At 40.4% G+C, this 16,552-nt stretch overlaps 1 protein-coding gene across 1 annotated transcript; it reads right to left on the bottom strand.

Annotated features, from left to right (window-relative positions):
• Positions 1 to 3,739: 3,739 nt before the first annotated feature.
• Positions 3,740 to 12,730, bottom strand: acot20 (acyl-CoA thioesterase 20). Its single transcript, XM_020929721.2, has 4 exons — positions 12,535 to 12,730; positions 9,901 to 10,409; positions 8,401 to 8,603; positions 3,740 to 6,722 (listed from the first exon to the last, which is right to left on the bottom strand). Exons 2-4 carry the CDS (start codon positions 10,358 to 10,360, stop codon positions 6,126 to 6,128), a joined length of 1,260 nt encoding a protein of 419 aa, XP_020785380.2. The 5' UTR covers positions 10,361 to 10,409; positions 12,535 to 12,730; the 3' UTR covers positions 3,740 to 6,125.
• Positions 12,731 to 16,552: the final 3,822 nt, after the last annotated feature.

Raw genomic sequence — 16,552 nt, forward strand, 5'->3', positions numbered from 1 at the left:
CTATGTCTCAAACAGGTCTCTCAAAAATGCTTATAAATTAAGGCTTCAGAAAAAGTGGATAGGGCCCCAAAATTTCAACGGGTCATAACTCAGGAACGACTGAAGGGGTTGAGCTAAAATTTGAGATTCTTTCATTTGGTGATTTTAGAAATTTTTTGAATTTTTTTCAGCCAAATCTGAGATGGCTCATAGGGGAGATTCCTTGAAAACAGCTGATTTCATACGGACTGACTCCATTACCATTTATATTTTAGCTCTTTGCTCAAAATGCTCTGTTCCACCTTGTGATGTCATGAAGCAGTTGTTTACAAATTAACAACTACTTTATTATCTTTTGTTTGTCTTAGATTGTCAAGTCCAGAGCTGAAATCATCCAAATGATTCTAGTCACGGTGTTTGGAGTTTAAAAACACAAAGTGGAGCAGTGTTTTCTGTCTGAGAGAATAACACAGGGGTAGCGTATGAATGAAACAAAACAACATTATAACTGAGCAGAAAATAGCGTAATAGGGGTCCTTTAATTTAATTTGGTTAGACGTGAATTGAGGAATAACTGAGTAGACTAAAGGTCAATACAAAATACTACATCTGAATCAATTCCGGTTGAGAAAGGTCAGGAGCTTTTTACAAGACCCAAACTAAACCGTGGATCAAAACGGGCAAATCCAAAAATAAACTCTTCACCCTCTTATATATCAACATGAATGACTAGAACTTTAACTTCTTGGGTTCTTTTACATAACGTACCTAGAAGTTAAATTACATAAGAAGACGAAATGAACATCTTTGGGTGAATGACTAGTGGCGGTCAGAGAAGGGCACAATGGCAGCCACGCATTCGCCACAGAGTATGGAGTGATTGATGAGTGCAATGTAAAGCACTCCGAGTTTCTCCGATGGAACTATATAAATCCCAGGCATTACTAAAATAAGAGGCAAACCGGGTTAAACCTGGATTATTCTCGGACTAAACTGGATCAAAACATTTACAGTTCCTTCGTCTGTGGAGTTTGCGTGATTAAGTTTCCTCTGGTCACTTGAGGCTACGTTTATATGATATGAAAGTGGCGTCGCGTCTTCTACTTTTTATTCCGCGTTAAGACGAGCGTTTTCAGAAGGAAATCTGCATGCATACGGTGACGTTAAAGTGTCTATTATTTGATTGGATATGCATGCCAAGCGGCTCAGTGGTGACGCTATGTGGTGATGTACAGTATGTAACGTAAACACGTACGTGACGTGAGCAGATCTGACCAGAGTTTTGCGTCTTGGGCAGTGTAGACGGAAACGCTACAGCAGAGTGTATTCAACTTTTCCGCTCTGGAGGGTGGTTTCAGATTTTTGCATTTTTAAGCCCCAAAAACACCGTCACCATCTAAACAAAAGGCACTTCCGATAAAATATTTTGTAGTTTTTTCCGCAAGCATTATTGTGTAAACAGGCTTAACTTTCCCCATTAACAGCAGACTGATCCTCCAGTTAACAAATGACTTGGTTAAGGCACTTGCTTGTCTCTATGGAGATATTATAGTTTGGGCTGGAATATTCTAACCTGATTCATCAGATGGTTTCACTTTGTAGAAACCATCTGACCTCGTAGTGTTAGAATTCATTCGCTCGACAGTAGGTGGGTACTTTTTTTAATTTAAGCATTCGCTGCTGTTTGGTCATGACGTATGTAATGCACAGCCAACGGGGATAACTGGTATATTAAGCTTTTCCCAAATCCCGTAGGAAGGAGGACAATAACGTCTTTCCCCTTGATAAAATTCACCAAACATTCTCTATGTTCCAGCTTTAAATCCTCGATCTCGGGAATCGTTGCCAACACAGAATGTACGGCTCTTCTCTGATTGGCTGGTGCCTGAACTCACACTTCTGAGATTTTTGCAAACAGTAGGCCTGTAATGATAACAGATTTTGCTGGACGATTAATTGACCTAGAATTTATTGCGATAAACGATAATATTGACATTTTGAGACCATTTTCAACTAATATAATGACCATGGAATAAAAATGCAAATACACCATTTCAAAGATCAATAAACTTTACTTTCTAAAGAACATTTAACACAGTAAATGCAAGACAAAAACAAAACAAAAACAACAGGCCTAAATAAAATAGACTTGTTGACATAAAAATAGCCTAATGTAGTCTGACTTACAGCAAGGACTTGTTAACAAAAATGCACTTGAATGAACCATTGTTGAACCAAACACAATCAAAACAGTAAATAAAATGGATTATTAAATCTTTGTAACAAAATTGACCTTAAAAGTTATTTTAGTCATCAACTTACATTGGAATATTGTGGCTCCTCTTTCTGTGGCTGCTGCTGTGAGCCTTAAAATGTTCGTATTTACCCGCTCTACAGTATTCTGTTTCACTATGAGGGAGTCTCTGTCTTGTCTGGTATTGTGTCTCTCCCAGGGGTTAGTTCTGCTGCTCGGGGATGGGTTTGTGTCGGCTGCTGAGGTTTGAGCCATTTCTTCTTGCTGCATTTGACGCATGTTCATTAAAAGTTATCGTACGATTGATTTATTGATTATCGTTACAGGCTTAGTGAACAGTCTAGTGCACAGGTGTTAAACATGCGGCCCGGGGGCCAGATCTGGCCCTCCAAGACCTTTAATCTGGCCCTTGGCTGATTTTCTACTAAAATATTTTAATTATATTTTCTATTAAAATATTATTAATTTTCTGTGGTGTTTATCACAGCAGCATCTCCAGCGTCTCTGTACGTGGCCCCTCCCACCAGAGCAGCACAAATGAAGACTTGTCTCTTTCCAAACACTCTTAAAGGACGATCGTTTTGACTGTTGACCGTGACACCCTCATCAGAAAAATGTCCAAAATGAGAAAAGTGGAGCCGAGTGCAGGATTTTACAACAAAAACTGACTTATTCCTATTTGCAAACAAGTTAATGTTAAAACACTGTGTTGAAATTGCATTTTTTTTTTTTTAAGTTTCAGGTTGTTCATAATATAATATTTTGTAAAAGAAAGAGTTCATCAATTAATAAAGATTTCTGTAATAGATTTGTGTTTCTCTGCACAAATATTTGAATTTATTGTTATTTTTGGGGTTTATATGCCATGAGTTTTCTGATCCGGCCCCTTTGGGATCAAAGTAGGTTGGATACGGCCCCCGGATCAAAATGCGTTTGACACCCCTGCTCTAGTGTATTCTGATTCCTGACCTAGGCGTTGAAGAGAAATTAAATAGAGCGGAGGCACTAGGTTGGCACCAGCCTGGCTAGGAATGTTCCAGAACACGGCATAAAACGTATATATCCATCTCCATGTAGACAAGCATGTTACCTCCTGGGTTAAGTTACAGGTCAGATCTGTGGTACAATTTTAACAAGTGAAAACACCAGTAATTGAGTTGTTGTTGTTTAATACTATCCAAGAAAAGCAACAACATCTCCACCCTGCAGTAAAAAATTACATAGTGCATCTTTAATTAAATAGTCTATACTTGCATGTGGAATAGCAAAAGAAGCTGTGATAATTTTACACTTTAATATGGCGATAATAACAACATCCAAGTATGCACTGACCGTTTTCCTTGGCACTGACACACAGCTCCACTGGTCTCTTGCCCGTGCTGTTCTATCACACGCTGCAGTGAAATTCCTCTTTAGACAGTCAGAAGAATCAGAGTACATGCCACGCTCCAACTACACATTTTACATCGCTGTTGTCAAAACAATACACACACACACTGCACCGAGTGACAGTGAGAGCGTTTATCATTAGGAATCATAGTCTTAAAGGTGCGCTGTTACACAAAATTGACTCTCGTTGTGAGGTTGAAGCAAAGTTAAAACTCATCGAAAACAAACCTGGGAGTTGTATTGTTTTATTGTCACATGTTTGCGTGATCCTTTATCAGTTTGTCGAGCTCAAAATGCTCCGTTCTACTGTATGTTTCAAGTTAAGAGCTACTTTTTACCTTTTTTCCAGGAGAGATTGGCAATTCCAGGGCTGAAATGATCGTTTAAAAACACAGTGGAGCGCGTCCTGTTTTACCACATGTGCAGAGTTTGTGTGAAACGTGTGGATGCAACAAAACACAACTCCAGGTCTGTTTCCGAGGAGATAACATTACAACACGGTCACAATCTCACAAGAGTTAATTGTGTCTAATTTAATGCAATAACACCACATTCAACTTGGATTTGATTAAATTTAAACTTAAAAAAGTTGTAAATAGTAAAGAAGAAAAGAGTAAAAAGTAAAGATAAAGACATTTTCAACATTTTTGCTATGGAAAAATAATGTAGTGGAAGTCAGCAGCCACCAGATGTCAATATTACTGATTCATGTACAGCTGGTAGTTCTTAAACAGGCATCCATGTTTTTACAAACTTGTTGAGCAATAATAACAATAAGTTCAAATAAGTACATGCTGTGCCACTGTGGAACATTCTAGGGAAGCACATAATGCATCTTCAGTTAAATTTTAGAGTTTTCAAAAATATCAAAAGTCAAATACTCGTCTGTATTAAAGCTAGTGCTGAAACCTTTTTTGAATAACTTTATAATGGTCTTGAGTTGTATCAGAACAAGTATAAGAGCACATAGACTAGTGTACACCCACGGACCACTGTGGAACCTACCTGGACCAGCGGGATGACACAGATATAAAGGCCACATGGAAATAGAAAAGAAAGTACTATTATTTAATTATTACTTAATGTTGAAAATGAGTATTCTATTGTCTAAAGAGTGCCTTTTTATTGTCAAATGGTGTGTGCGTGAGTGATGGTGGCGGTCAGAGGGGCTGATGGCACAGATTGGCAGCCACACTTCCATCAGTCTGCCTCAGGACAGAGAGGTTACAATAAATTACTGTATTTTCTGCACTATAGGGTGCACTTAAAAGCCTTTAATTTCATCAAAAAATGACTGCGCGCCTTATAATCCAGAGTGATTTATATATGAATGTATTGGGGTGTCTTAGTACGACTTTAGTAAACTACAAAGCCACATCACTTGCAGCATTACGGCTCCTGTAGTCAGGAGCATCGCAGAGTAATACATACTGTGATTCCTTTTAATATCAAAATGCACCTGTCGAGACACGCTTACAACGCCGACTTTAAACTCAAGGCTGTTATAAAGTTAAAGTGCGAGCTGCGTGGGAGCAGTGGATGAGAGAAGACGAACACACATTCACCAAGACAGGGAGACGGCGCCGAGCGACTTACGCCACGATCTGCCAATGGATCGTGGACGCCTGGGCTAAGGATCAGTATCACCTGCGGTCTGAGCTTTCACCAACACCGAAATCATCACTGAACTGCCAGGTAACAGTAACCACACTGACTCGGATAATGACGAGAGGGATGTGGGCGTGCTGGACGCTGTAATCGCCCAACTGTTTGAACAATTGAGTTATTGTGAACACACTAACAATCTAGAGTCTCAGACAGGATTTTTTTTTACATGTTACAAATGAACAAAGTTGAGAGTTATTGTGAACGTGTTAAATAAAGTTTGACTGACTTATCTAACTGTTGTGTTGCGTTTAATGCTCCTTACAGTCCAGTGCGGTTTCTATGTGAAAAAAGTTAGAAAATAGACCATTCAATGACAGTGCACTTTATAATCCAGCGCGCCATATAGTGCGGAAAATACAGTATTGACTTTGCCAAGTGTGGAATTACAGAACAGTGCACCTTAAAGCACTGAAAGGCACAATATAAATGCAATAACTAATCAATCATTGTGGTATCAGAGTCAGTATTGAGTACTGATTAATTTCATTTACTGTTCAAAAAGTATGATATACAATTTACTAATTAAACACACCACAATTATACCGAACAGTATTCGCACTGAAACACATCATGAATCCCTGTATTTAAATGTCCAATATTACGCAAAATCCACTCTGAGCTTTATAGGGCCCATATTACGCTATTTCCTTCATCACAAGTCAATTCTGTTTAATATAGCACCTTTATATTATTAGTCTATCTACATCTCCAAAGCTCAGAATGCTCACTTCCACCTTGTGATGTCATGAAGCGATCATTTTCAAGCTGAAATCATTCAAATTTTTCTAGTGAATGTTTAAAAACACCGTGGAGCACTTCCTGCATTACCACGACATCACAAGTTGGAACTCAGTGGTTTCTCAGCCCCCAAGTGAGTTTTGAAAAACTGCTGGACCCGCTCCCAAAGATCCACCTGGGCCTCCGCGTTGGCTTTGGCCTCCCCCCCGAAGTACACCGCCTTCCCCACCGCCGCGTGCACCGCCGACGGGCAGAAGGGCATGGGGGGCATCTCCAGAAAATGCCCCGCTTTGGGATACACTACCACAGAACACGTGTTTTTGTTGTGCTTTTTCAAAGTGGCCTCTGCTTGTTTGGCAAAAGGGACGCTGGCCCAGTTGTAGTCGTCTCCAGAAGCAGCGAATAAGAATTGGCTGGTTGCGCGTTCAATGGGGATCAGAGACTCTTTGTGTTCTTGTGGATCGGCTAAACCTCTGCTGATATCCAAAAGGCCAGACTCGAGTACTTTGAGGTTTTCCCAAATAAGCCTGAGAGCAGGGAGGTGTACGTCTTTGTAGCGCAAGGGGATGACAATAGCGGAGATGCAACCATTGATCCAGACAGTGGCGGCGATGTTGTCAAGGAAAGATGCCATGGCCAAAGCGATAAAGCCACCGTTCGAGATGGAAATGATGCCAACGCCTGGACCTTTAACCTGTACAGATGACAAGAAGAAAGGTTTAAAAAGGATGTACCTCTTCGGCTGAGTATCACTAAGAAGTTGCCGATACGATACCATAGGCCACGATACGATACATATCTCGATACAGTGCACTTTCGATTCGATATGGTTCAATACAAAAATAAAGGCTAAATCATGGCTGTGATACTAAGGCTACGTTCAGACTGCAGGGCTTAACGCTCAATTCCGATTTTTTTTGTGAAATCCGATGTTTTTGCGGTCGTACACATTTCCAATTAAATGCGACTTGTATGTGACTCCAGTGTGAACAGTAAACGGCCCGAAAGTGTCCCACATGTGCACTGGAGGACATGACGACGTCAACCACAGCGAGCGTGCTCTGTGTTTACGGAAGTTGTCCAAACATGGACGCGAGCATTGAGCACCTGGAGATTTTAACGTTCCTCTCGTACCAGAAACAGAACATGAACAACTGATTTGTTTTAAGGAGATTGAGAAGGAGAAGGACGAGGTTTTTGGCCGTGGCGTTTTGTGGGACAGTGCGTTGAAAGGAACGTGTGGATGTGGAGACATAGCCAATAGTGGTGAGTGGTGATGTGCTTCGCTTCAGTGACACGGAGCTCATTAACAATTTTCGCCTACTTCAGCGCAGAATAGTGACGTGTAGGTCACATGTAGGTCACATGTAGATGAATGTGCTTTGGCTGTTCACACTGAAGTCACATGTCAAAAGATCGGATATGTATCAGTTTCAGGACCACATATCCAAGTGTCCTGGGTCTCATTTGAAAAAAAATCGGATCTGTGTCGTTCAGACTGTTATTAAAGATCAGATACAGGTCACATAGGGTCCAAAAAAAAAAAAAAAAAAAAAAAAAAAAAAAAAAATCAGATTTGGGTCACTTCAGGCTGCAGTCTGAACGCAGCCTAAAAGTCTTTGTTAAACCAGTTCTTGTGCAAAGTTCATATGAAACACAAACATTTTTTCCTCTAAACAGTGAAAATGTCAAATGCGTCTCAAACGAGTTTCCTTCCACTAAATAAGCAACAAAACTATAGCGCTGTAACAAAATTATTTTGTAAAATATACAAAAAAATATTCTTGGCGATATATCGATACAGTAGCCCATCATATCGATACTGTATCATCACATTAAACGATATAATATATAGATATTTTGATATTTTTGCACTCTAATGGAGATGTTATTGCTTTGTCTGTAATGTTTCACCGTATGGTATTAACCGTTCTACATTCAGACCAAACCTGACCAAGTTAGTGGTCAGATCTGTGGAGAGGCAACTCCACTCACCGTGGGAATGCTTGTTTTTCTAGGTATTTTTAAGCTATAAAACCACCTGTAATTATATAAATGTAAAGTAGAGCTGTTAATGTCACAGTGTGGAACATTCGAGACAGGGAAATGACATCTCCATAGAAACAAGCAGGTGACGCCGATCGATTAGTCAACTAAAAAGTGGGCGTGGTGATTAGATGACTACCACAACATTGACTGATTAATCTACAAAAACCAGAAATAACTGCAGGTGTACTGTTAGCATGCTAGTGGCTCTTAACAAATGTTGCTGTCCCAGTACTGCCATCAGGATATTAGGATTGTGTACATTACTGATACTGGTATAACTATTCTGAAAACTAGTAACTGTGTACACAGTATGACTTACTAACCTCAGGCAGACTCAGCAGATATTTGACGGCTTCTTCAAAGTACTCCAGCTCGACGTATTTCGGATTTTTGGGTAAATCCTGGTAGTCCTGATAGGCCAGAGCCATTGTAACAAAGCCTTTACTGGCCAAAAGACTGGCTCTGGGTTCAGACAGGCGTCCTCCCAGCGTGTACAAGTCCACGATCGCTGGAAATGGGCCTGGTCCTACAAAAAAAGAAAAAAAAAAAAGAGGTAAATATTATGTACAATAAAACTCAAGCCAATGCAGCTGAAGGTTTGAGGAGCGAAAAAGTCCAGGATCATGTAATGCAGGTTCATATAAATAAATATAAACGATGAGGGTCACTGCAACAATTTTTCAATCTAAAGTGAACTGGAGCCAGAGTCAATGGAGCCAGAAGTGCCCCCATGCTCACTTCCTATTTGGAACGAGAAGGCTGGCAGGTTCGCTATGGGGTCATTCCACGCCAAATCTCCAAATGCCCCCTCTCAAGCATCTCAGATTTGACTGAAAAAATTCAAGGAGGTCCAGTCCACACAAGGTCCAATAGGAAAAGTCCCAAATTTTAGCTCCCAACTCCTTATAGTTTTGTCAACTCCCCCCGACCTGTTCTGAGCAGAGTTTTCCGAGGAGACACTTTCAGATTGCTGTATCTAAAAACTATTTATGGTCAGTCCTTCAAATTTTCAAGGGTTAAAATTTGGAAAAGTTTCCTCAGAGAGTTGAGATCATTTACAATAGATGAGTAATCAAATAAAGCATTTTGTTAAGTTTGAGCTGTGTGTCATATATTCTGAGTGCCTTTCAAAGGGGCATGGAGCAACTAAATTGTCATGCAGTTACAAATAAATTGCTAAAAGATACCAAAAACTATCCATCTACCCATTTTCTTCTGCTTATCCGGGGCCGGGTCGCGGGGGCAGCAGTCTAAGCAGGGACTCCCAGACTTCCTTCACCCCAGACACGTACTCCAGCTCCTCCGGGGGGACCCCGAGGTGTTCCCAGGCCAGCCGAGAGACATAGTCCCTCCAGCGTGTCCTGGGTCTTGCACGGGGCCTCCTCCCGGTGGGACATGCCCAGAACACCTCCCGAGGGAGGCGCCCAGGAGGCATCCGGAACAGCTCTACTCCGAGCTCCTCACCCTGTCTCTAAGGGAGCGCCCAGCCACTCTGCGCAGGAAACTCTTTTTGACCACTTGTATCCGCGATCTCGTCCTTTCGGTCATTACCCAGAGCTCATGACCATAGGTGAGAGTAGGAACGAACATTGACTAGTAAATCGAGAGCTTCGCCTTTCGACTCAGCTCCCTCTTCACCACAACGGTCTGACACAGCCACCGCATCACTGCGGACGCCAAAAACCAATCTTGTCAATATATCAATACAGCTGCCCATAATAACGATACTGCTTAACCAAATTTAGTAGCACAATATATGAAAATTTCAATATTTTTGCACACCAATTATTTCTATAGCTAATAAACAGAAATAAAATATCTACCTGGTGGCACAAACAGCGTTCCTCTCAACCTGCCCTCCGTCAATGGGATCCTCTTCACCCCCTCCGCCATAAACTCCCTGTAGTTGATCTCCGACGCCAGCACCTCTCCGCCATTTCCCTCATCCAGAGCGGAAATCTCCACCTGCATCGGATTCAGCGCCGTCTTCATCACTAGTTTACTATGAGGAGTCTCCGGTAACATGGACCAGAACAGTCCCATCGGCTCCACTCCGGTGTAACTACCACCCAGAGAAGCAGCCTGAGACACGTCCACACACCCCAGCTTGTCTGCTCTGTACTGGGCAGTGGCTTTGAAAACAATGCCCCTGTCATCTACCACTTTGGAGCGGAGCATGAGAGGTTTGTGCGGAGAAAGGCCCTCCACTCTGATCTGCACCGTTTTGTCGAACAGACAGCGGGCGGAGGGGAGAATTCTCAAGCGGACCTGGGAGGACGCCATTGGGACTGGAGTTTGGAGTCTTGAAAGTGATAATTATTGTGGTCTTGCTCTGCAACGACAAGAATTGAAATGTGTAATAAGAATCCATGTACTTGTATTATAGAGAATCAATTTGTACTAGGGTTGTGAAAAGTATCAAAAAGCAGATACTTATCGATACTAAAACTAGTATAGAAGTAGATACTCATTTGAGCAGGTATTGATACTAAAAAAAAAGTCACATTTATAGAACAGAAATTAACCTTTCTTGAAAAGCTTTAGAATGATCTTGAGCTGTAAGAGCACATACACTAATAAACACCCATGAACTAATATGGAACTTACAAGGGATTAAAGAGATATAAAGCCAAGTGGTAAAATATAAACAAAAGTACTATTATTTAATGTTAAAAATGACATTCTATTGTCTGTGTTTTAATTATCATTGTGTATTAGAATCAGTATCAAGTGTATTGAAATCGAAAATTTAGTTACTTTGAAAAAAAACATCCAGCTCAGGAACCAACTTGAGTTCTTCACTCTGAGCACACTTTGTTATTCCTCTTAATGTCAGTCAGAGGTTATACAAAGTGTTACTGCCCAGCTCTGCTAGGGACAGGGAAGTAACAAAAAATAAAACCAAGAGGTAAAATTGAATAAATTAAAATAATGTTTAATTAACAGGGGTTTTAAAAGGTAAATTAACAAAAGACTAAAATATATAGAAATTAACCTAAACTAAGAAACAGAACAACAGACTAAACTGAGTTTTGTGCCACAAAAGGGGTCACACAGGCTTACACAAAACGAGTGGTAAAATTAAGGGACACACACAAAACCAAAACACAAGTTCCACAAATTAAACCACATACGCCCACAAACAGAACTGAGTGACCAAATCAAAAAAGGCACATAACAGAACTAAACAAACTACACACACAAACACAAAACGGCAGACTGGACACCAAGGCCAGCAGCCCCGAGCAGGTGCAGGTAATCTCCTTAAATATGGGGAGGTGGCTGCAGGTGAGGTGGGGATAGACATGCCCCACCAATCACAAACCAGGGCTGCCACAGCAGGAATCAAGGTGTGTCAGCAGAATAATTTAGAACACACAAAACAAATTACAATCTAAGGCCTGGGGCCGTAACTCAAAGTCCTCCATAAACTAAATCGTACCTGATCCGTGTTAACACCAGAAGACAACGGTCCGGCTCCTATGTTCATCCATAATATTTGTCATCTGCAAATAATGACACCCAAAGGTGTTCTTTTCACCTTGATTTTGAGTGCCCCCCTCTCAAGTTTATAACAAATTTCCCGACACTTAGTGTCTACAAAACTTCTCACATTGCCAAAATTGGTCCAATTGGGATTAAAAAAAACACAGCCAAAGTTATCACTATAAATGTACCTTCAGGTTCACATAGTCCCTCAACAAGGCACAACTGGTACTGTCATGCCTTTGTGATTGCATTTAACATCACCAATTTTTGTCTGGATGGAAAATAATTGACATTTGTTCATTCATGTTTGACATCGAGCGCCTGGTGGCTGTCCACCAGTGACACCAACAAAAGAACTCCACACCATATCCCACAGAACCTCAAGTTAAAACACACAACATAATATAATAATAATTCTAACCATTTTAATTAAGTAAAGGTGCATTGTGTAACTTTTTCTCCATGGAGATGTCATTGCTTTAATTGTCTGGAATGTTTCACAGTATGGTATTAAACCTTTCTATTTTCACAGAGACAAAACCAGACCAAGTTACAGGTCAGGTCTGTGGAGAGGCGACCCCGCACACAGTCAGAATGCCTGTTTTTCTAGATCGTTTTGAGCTATAAACCAGTGCAGGACAATGACATATCCATACTCATTACACCTAAATCAAGTGCACATTTTATGTTTATCTACAAGACTGGAGAGCAAACCTTTAACACTGGACACGCATTTAGACATATTAGGTCTGCTTTTATAGTTAAAACCACACTGTCAATTGTCATGTGTGCCAGATGTAATGATTCCCTGCCTTTACTTTTTGCCCTTGTGCCACTTTTCATCTGATCCAGTGATCCAGCGCACGCAGCAGCACGCAAACATAAATACAGCGGTCATTAGGGAGACATGTTAACAAAACTATAACTTAGACGCGTGATTTTATAGGTTGAATGAACTGAACTCAAACCTTTGGAGTCTTGACGCACTAAGAGACGATCCCCGAGAGACTGTGTGAGACGTGCCCCGCGCACCATGGATCTAGAATTAGTTTAATTTAATACAGCGCCCCTATCAGGAGGCTTAAACTAACACAGCTGCAGAAAATGTTAAATATTACCCATCTTTAAAAGAACAGGCTTGCGTTTTGTCACTTCTTCCGGATATTAAACTCAGTGTTGTGTCTTGTGCGCTCCCTACTGGAGAGGGGCCTACCTGGACTGGACTTCACATGTAGACCTATGATCATCAGTGTTGGGAAGGGTACTTATAAAATGTATTCCCCTACAGATTACAGATTACATACACCAAAATGTAGTTTGTAACGGAATTCATTAAATTACTTAAGGTGAGTAACGTAATCTGAATACTTTGGATTACTTGATTTGCTGTAGAGAAGCAAAGACGAAGAAATCGTAACATAAGATGTTTTTTCTGCTAAAAGAAAATAAAAAGTCCAGACTTTACTTTACTTTATAAATATTATTGATAGAAGAGGAGGAGACACATCCGCGCAGCATGATTTAGTCCTGTTAAATCCTGTTTTAGACCTGTTTTAGTCCTGGTTTAGTTCTGGTTTAGTCCTGGTTTAGTCCTGGTTTAGACCTGTTTTAGTCCTGGTTTAGTTCTGGTTTAGTCCTGTTAAATCCTGCTTTAGACCTGTTTTAGTCCTGTTTTAGTCCTGTTTTCGTCCTGGTTTAGTCCTTGTTTAGCCCTGGTTTAGACCTGGTTTAGTCCTGGTTTAGTCCTGGTTTAGACCTGGTTTAGTCCTGGTTTAGTCCTGGTTTAGACCTGGTTTAGTCCTGGTTTAGTCCTGATTTAGACCTGTTTTAGACCTGGTTTAGTCCTGGTTTAGACCTGGTTTTAGACCTGTTTTAGACCTAGTTTAGTCCTGGTTTAGTCCTGGTTTAGACCTGGTTTTAGACCTTTTTTAGACCTAGTATAGTCCTGGTTTAGACCTGGTTTTAGACCTGTTTTAGACCTAGGATAGTCCTGGTTTAGACCTGGTTTAGATCTAGTTTAGACCTGGTTTATTTTAGTTTAGGGGGGGGGGAGAATACCGCCATGTAATCCATTTATATCAACAAAGTAACTGTAATCCAATTACCGCTCACTGAAACAGTAAGTGTAACTGAATACAGTTACTCATAATTTGTACTCTGATTACGTAACTCCGGTACATGTAATCTGTTACTCCCCAACACTGACTATATTTGAACTTTGTAGGGTTTATAAATGTATGGAATGAACATTAACAGTAAAACAGTAAAAGGGAAAAACTGTGGTGAAACTTGTGGGTGTTCTATTGCAGAGGCGATAATGTACCACCAGGTGTCACTGTTGTCCAAATATTTAAGACTGTTTACTGTTTTGACTGACTAATGACTGTTTTACATACACTGGAAGTATACTGCTAATTTGTCTATAATACACAAGTGTACTTAGACCTGTTACTGTGAGTGGAGCCTGAAATTGTTATTCTATGAGTAAGAATCAGTGAGATAGGCCTTGAAGAAAGCCTATCTACCATACTCATAATGAAGGTTTTAGTGTTATCAGACGAGGCCACAGGGGTGTTCCCTCATTAGCAGTTGAAGAAGCAAACAGTAGTATTTAGAGAGACTTAAAGTGTTATATTTTTGTCAACTATCCAGCTCATAATCAATTAAAATGACTCAACCAAGTCACTGATTTGATTGACTTTATGTGAGAGAAACATGATGCAGACATATCATTAAAGGGCAGTGTTGGGAAGGTTACTTTTAAAATGTATTCCCCTACAGATGACAGATTACATACCCCAAAATGTAGTTTGTAACGAAATCCATTAAATTACTTAAAGTGAGTAACGTCATCTGAATATTCTGAATTACTTGATCTTGTCTTGCTTTTAAAAACGACATGAATGTAACAACCACATCTTGAAAATTCTTGTTTGTTCTCATCAAATTGTCTGTTGAGTCCAAGTCTCCATGAACAGGCTTTTGTTTGTTGTAGAGAAGCAAAGACCAAGATGTTTTATCTGCTAAAAGACACAAAAAGCCCAGTCTTTCCTTAACCAGATTAAAAATATTATTGTTAGAGAAATGATTTTTATATGAGATCACAGCTGCTTTAAAGTATGTCCACCTACTGTTAGTGTCATATGGTTTAGACCTGGTTTAGTCCTGGTTTAGACCTGGTTTAGTCCTTGTTTTAGTCCTGGTTTAGTCCTTGTTTTAGTCCTGGTTTTAGTACTGGTTTAGTCCTGGTTTTAGTCCTGGTTTAGTCCTGGTTTAGTCCTGGTTTAGTCCTGGTTTAGTCCTTGTTTTAGTCCTGGTTTTATTCCTGGTTTAGTCCTGTTTAGTCCTGGTTTTAGTCCTGGTTTAGTCCTGGTTTTAGTCCTGGTTTAGTGCTGGTTTTAGTCCTGGTTTAGTCCTTGTTTTAGTCCTGGTTTAGTTTAGTCCTGGTTTAGTCCTTGTTTTAGTCCTGGTTTTAGTACTGGTTTAGTCCTGGTTTAGTCCTGGTTTAGTCCTGGTTTAGTCCTGTTTAGTCCTGGTTTTAGTCCTGGTTTTAGTACTGGTTTAGTCCTGGTTTTAGTCCTGGTTTTAGTCCTGGTTTAGTCCTGGTTTTAGTCCTGGTTTAGTCCTGGTTTAGTCCTGGTTTAGTCCTGGTTTAGTCTTGTTTAGTCCTGATTTAGTCCTGGTTTTAGTTTTAGTCCTGGTTTAGTCCTGTTTAGTCCTGTTTTAGTCCTGGTTTAGTCCTGGTTTTAGTCCTGGTTTAGTCCTTGTTTTAGTCCTGGTTTAGGCCTGGTTTAGTCCTGTTTTAGTCCTGTTTTAGTCCTTTAGTCCTGTTTTAGTCCTGGTAGTTTAGTCCTGTTTAGTCCTGTTTAGTCCTGGTTTTAGTCCTGGTTTTAGTCCTGGTTTAGTCTGTTTAGTCCTGGTTTAGTCCTGGTCCTGTTTAGTCCTGGTTTAGTCCTGTTTAGTCCTTTTAGTCCTGGTTTTCCTGTTTTAGTCCTGGTTTTAGTCCTGTTGTTTTAGTCCTGGTTTAGTCCTGGTTTAGTTTTTCCTGTTTAGTCCTTTTAGTCCTGTTTAGTCCTTTTTAGTCCTGTTTAGTCCTTGTTTTAGTCCTGGTTTAGTCCTGGTTTTAGTCCTGGTTTTAGTCCTGGTTTTAGTCCTGTTTGTTTAGTCCTGGTTTAGTCTTTTTAGTCCTGGTTTAGTCCTGGTTTAGTCCTGGTTTAGTCCTTTAGTCCTGGTTTAGTCCTGGTTTAGTCCTGGTTTTAGTCCTGGTTTATCCTGGTTTAGTCCTGTTTAGTCCTGGTTTAGTCCTTTAGTCCTGTTTTAGTCCTGGTTTTAGTCCTGGTTTAGTCCTGGTTTAGTCCTGTTTAGTCCTGGTTTTAGTCCTGGTTTAGGCCTGGATTAGTCCTGTTTTAGTCCTGTTTAGTTTAGTCCTGGTTTTAGTCCTGGTTTTAGTCCTGGTTTAGTCCTGGTTTAGTCCTGGTTTTAGTCCTGGTTTAGTCCTGTTTAGTCCTGTTTTAGTCCTGGTTTAGGCCTTTAGTCCTGGTTTTAGTCCTGTTTTAGTCCTTTAGTCCTGGTTTAGTCCTGTTTAGTCCTGGTTTAGTCCTGGTTTAGTCCTGTTTAGTCCTGTTTAGTCCTGGTTTAGTCCTGGTTTAGTCCTGGTTTTAGTCCTGGTTTAGTCCTGGTTTAGTCCTGTTTAGTCCTGTTTAGTCCTGGTTTTAGTCCTGGTTTAGTCCTGGTTTTAGTCCTGGTTTTATTCCTGGTTTAGTCCTGGTTTAGTCCTGGTTTTATTCCTGGTTTAGTCCTGGTTTAGTCCTGGTTTAGTCCTGGTTTTAGTCCTGGTTTAGTCCTGGTTTAGTCCTGGTTTAGTCCTGGTTTTAGGCCTGGTTTAACCCAAAATGTGAAAACAGGAAAATCCCGCCATGTAATCCATTTATTTCAACAAAGTAACTGTAATCCAATTACCACTCACTGAAACAGTAACTGTAACTG

This window comes from Boleophthalmus pectinirostris, unplaced genomic scaffold (assembly GCF_026225935.1).
Source record: "Boleophthalmus pectinirostris isolate CB_2022bp ecotype Guang Dong unplaced genomic scaffold, ASM2622593v1 HiC_scaffold_13, whole genome shotgun sequence".
NCBI lineage: Eukaryota > Metazoa > Chordata > Actinopteri > Gobiiformes > Gobiidae > Boleophthalmus > Boleophthalmus pectinirostris.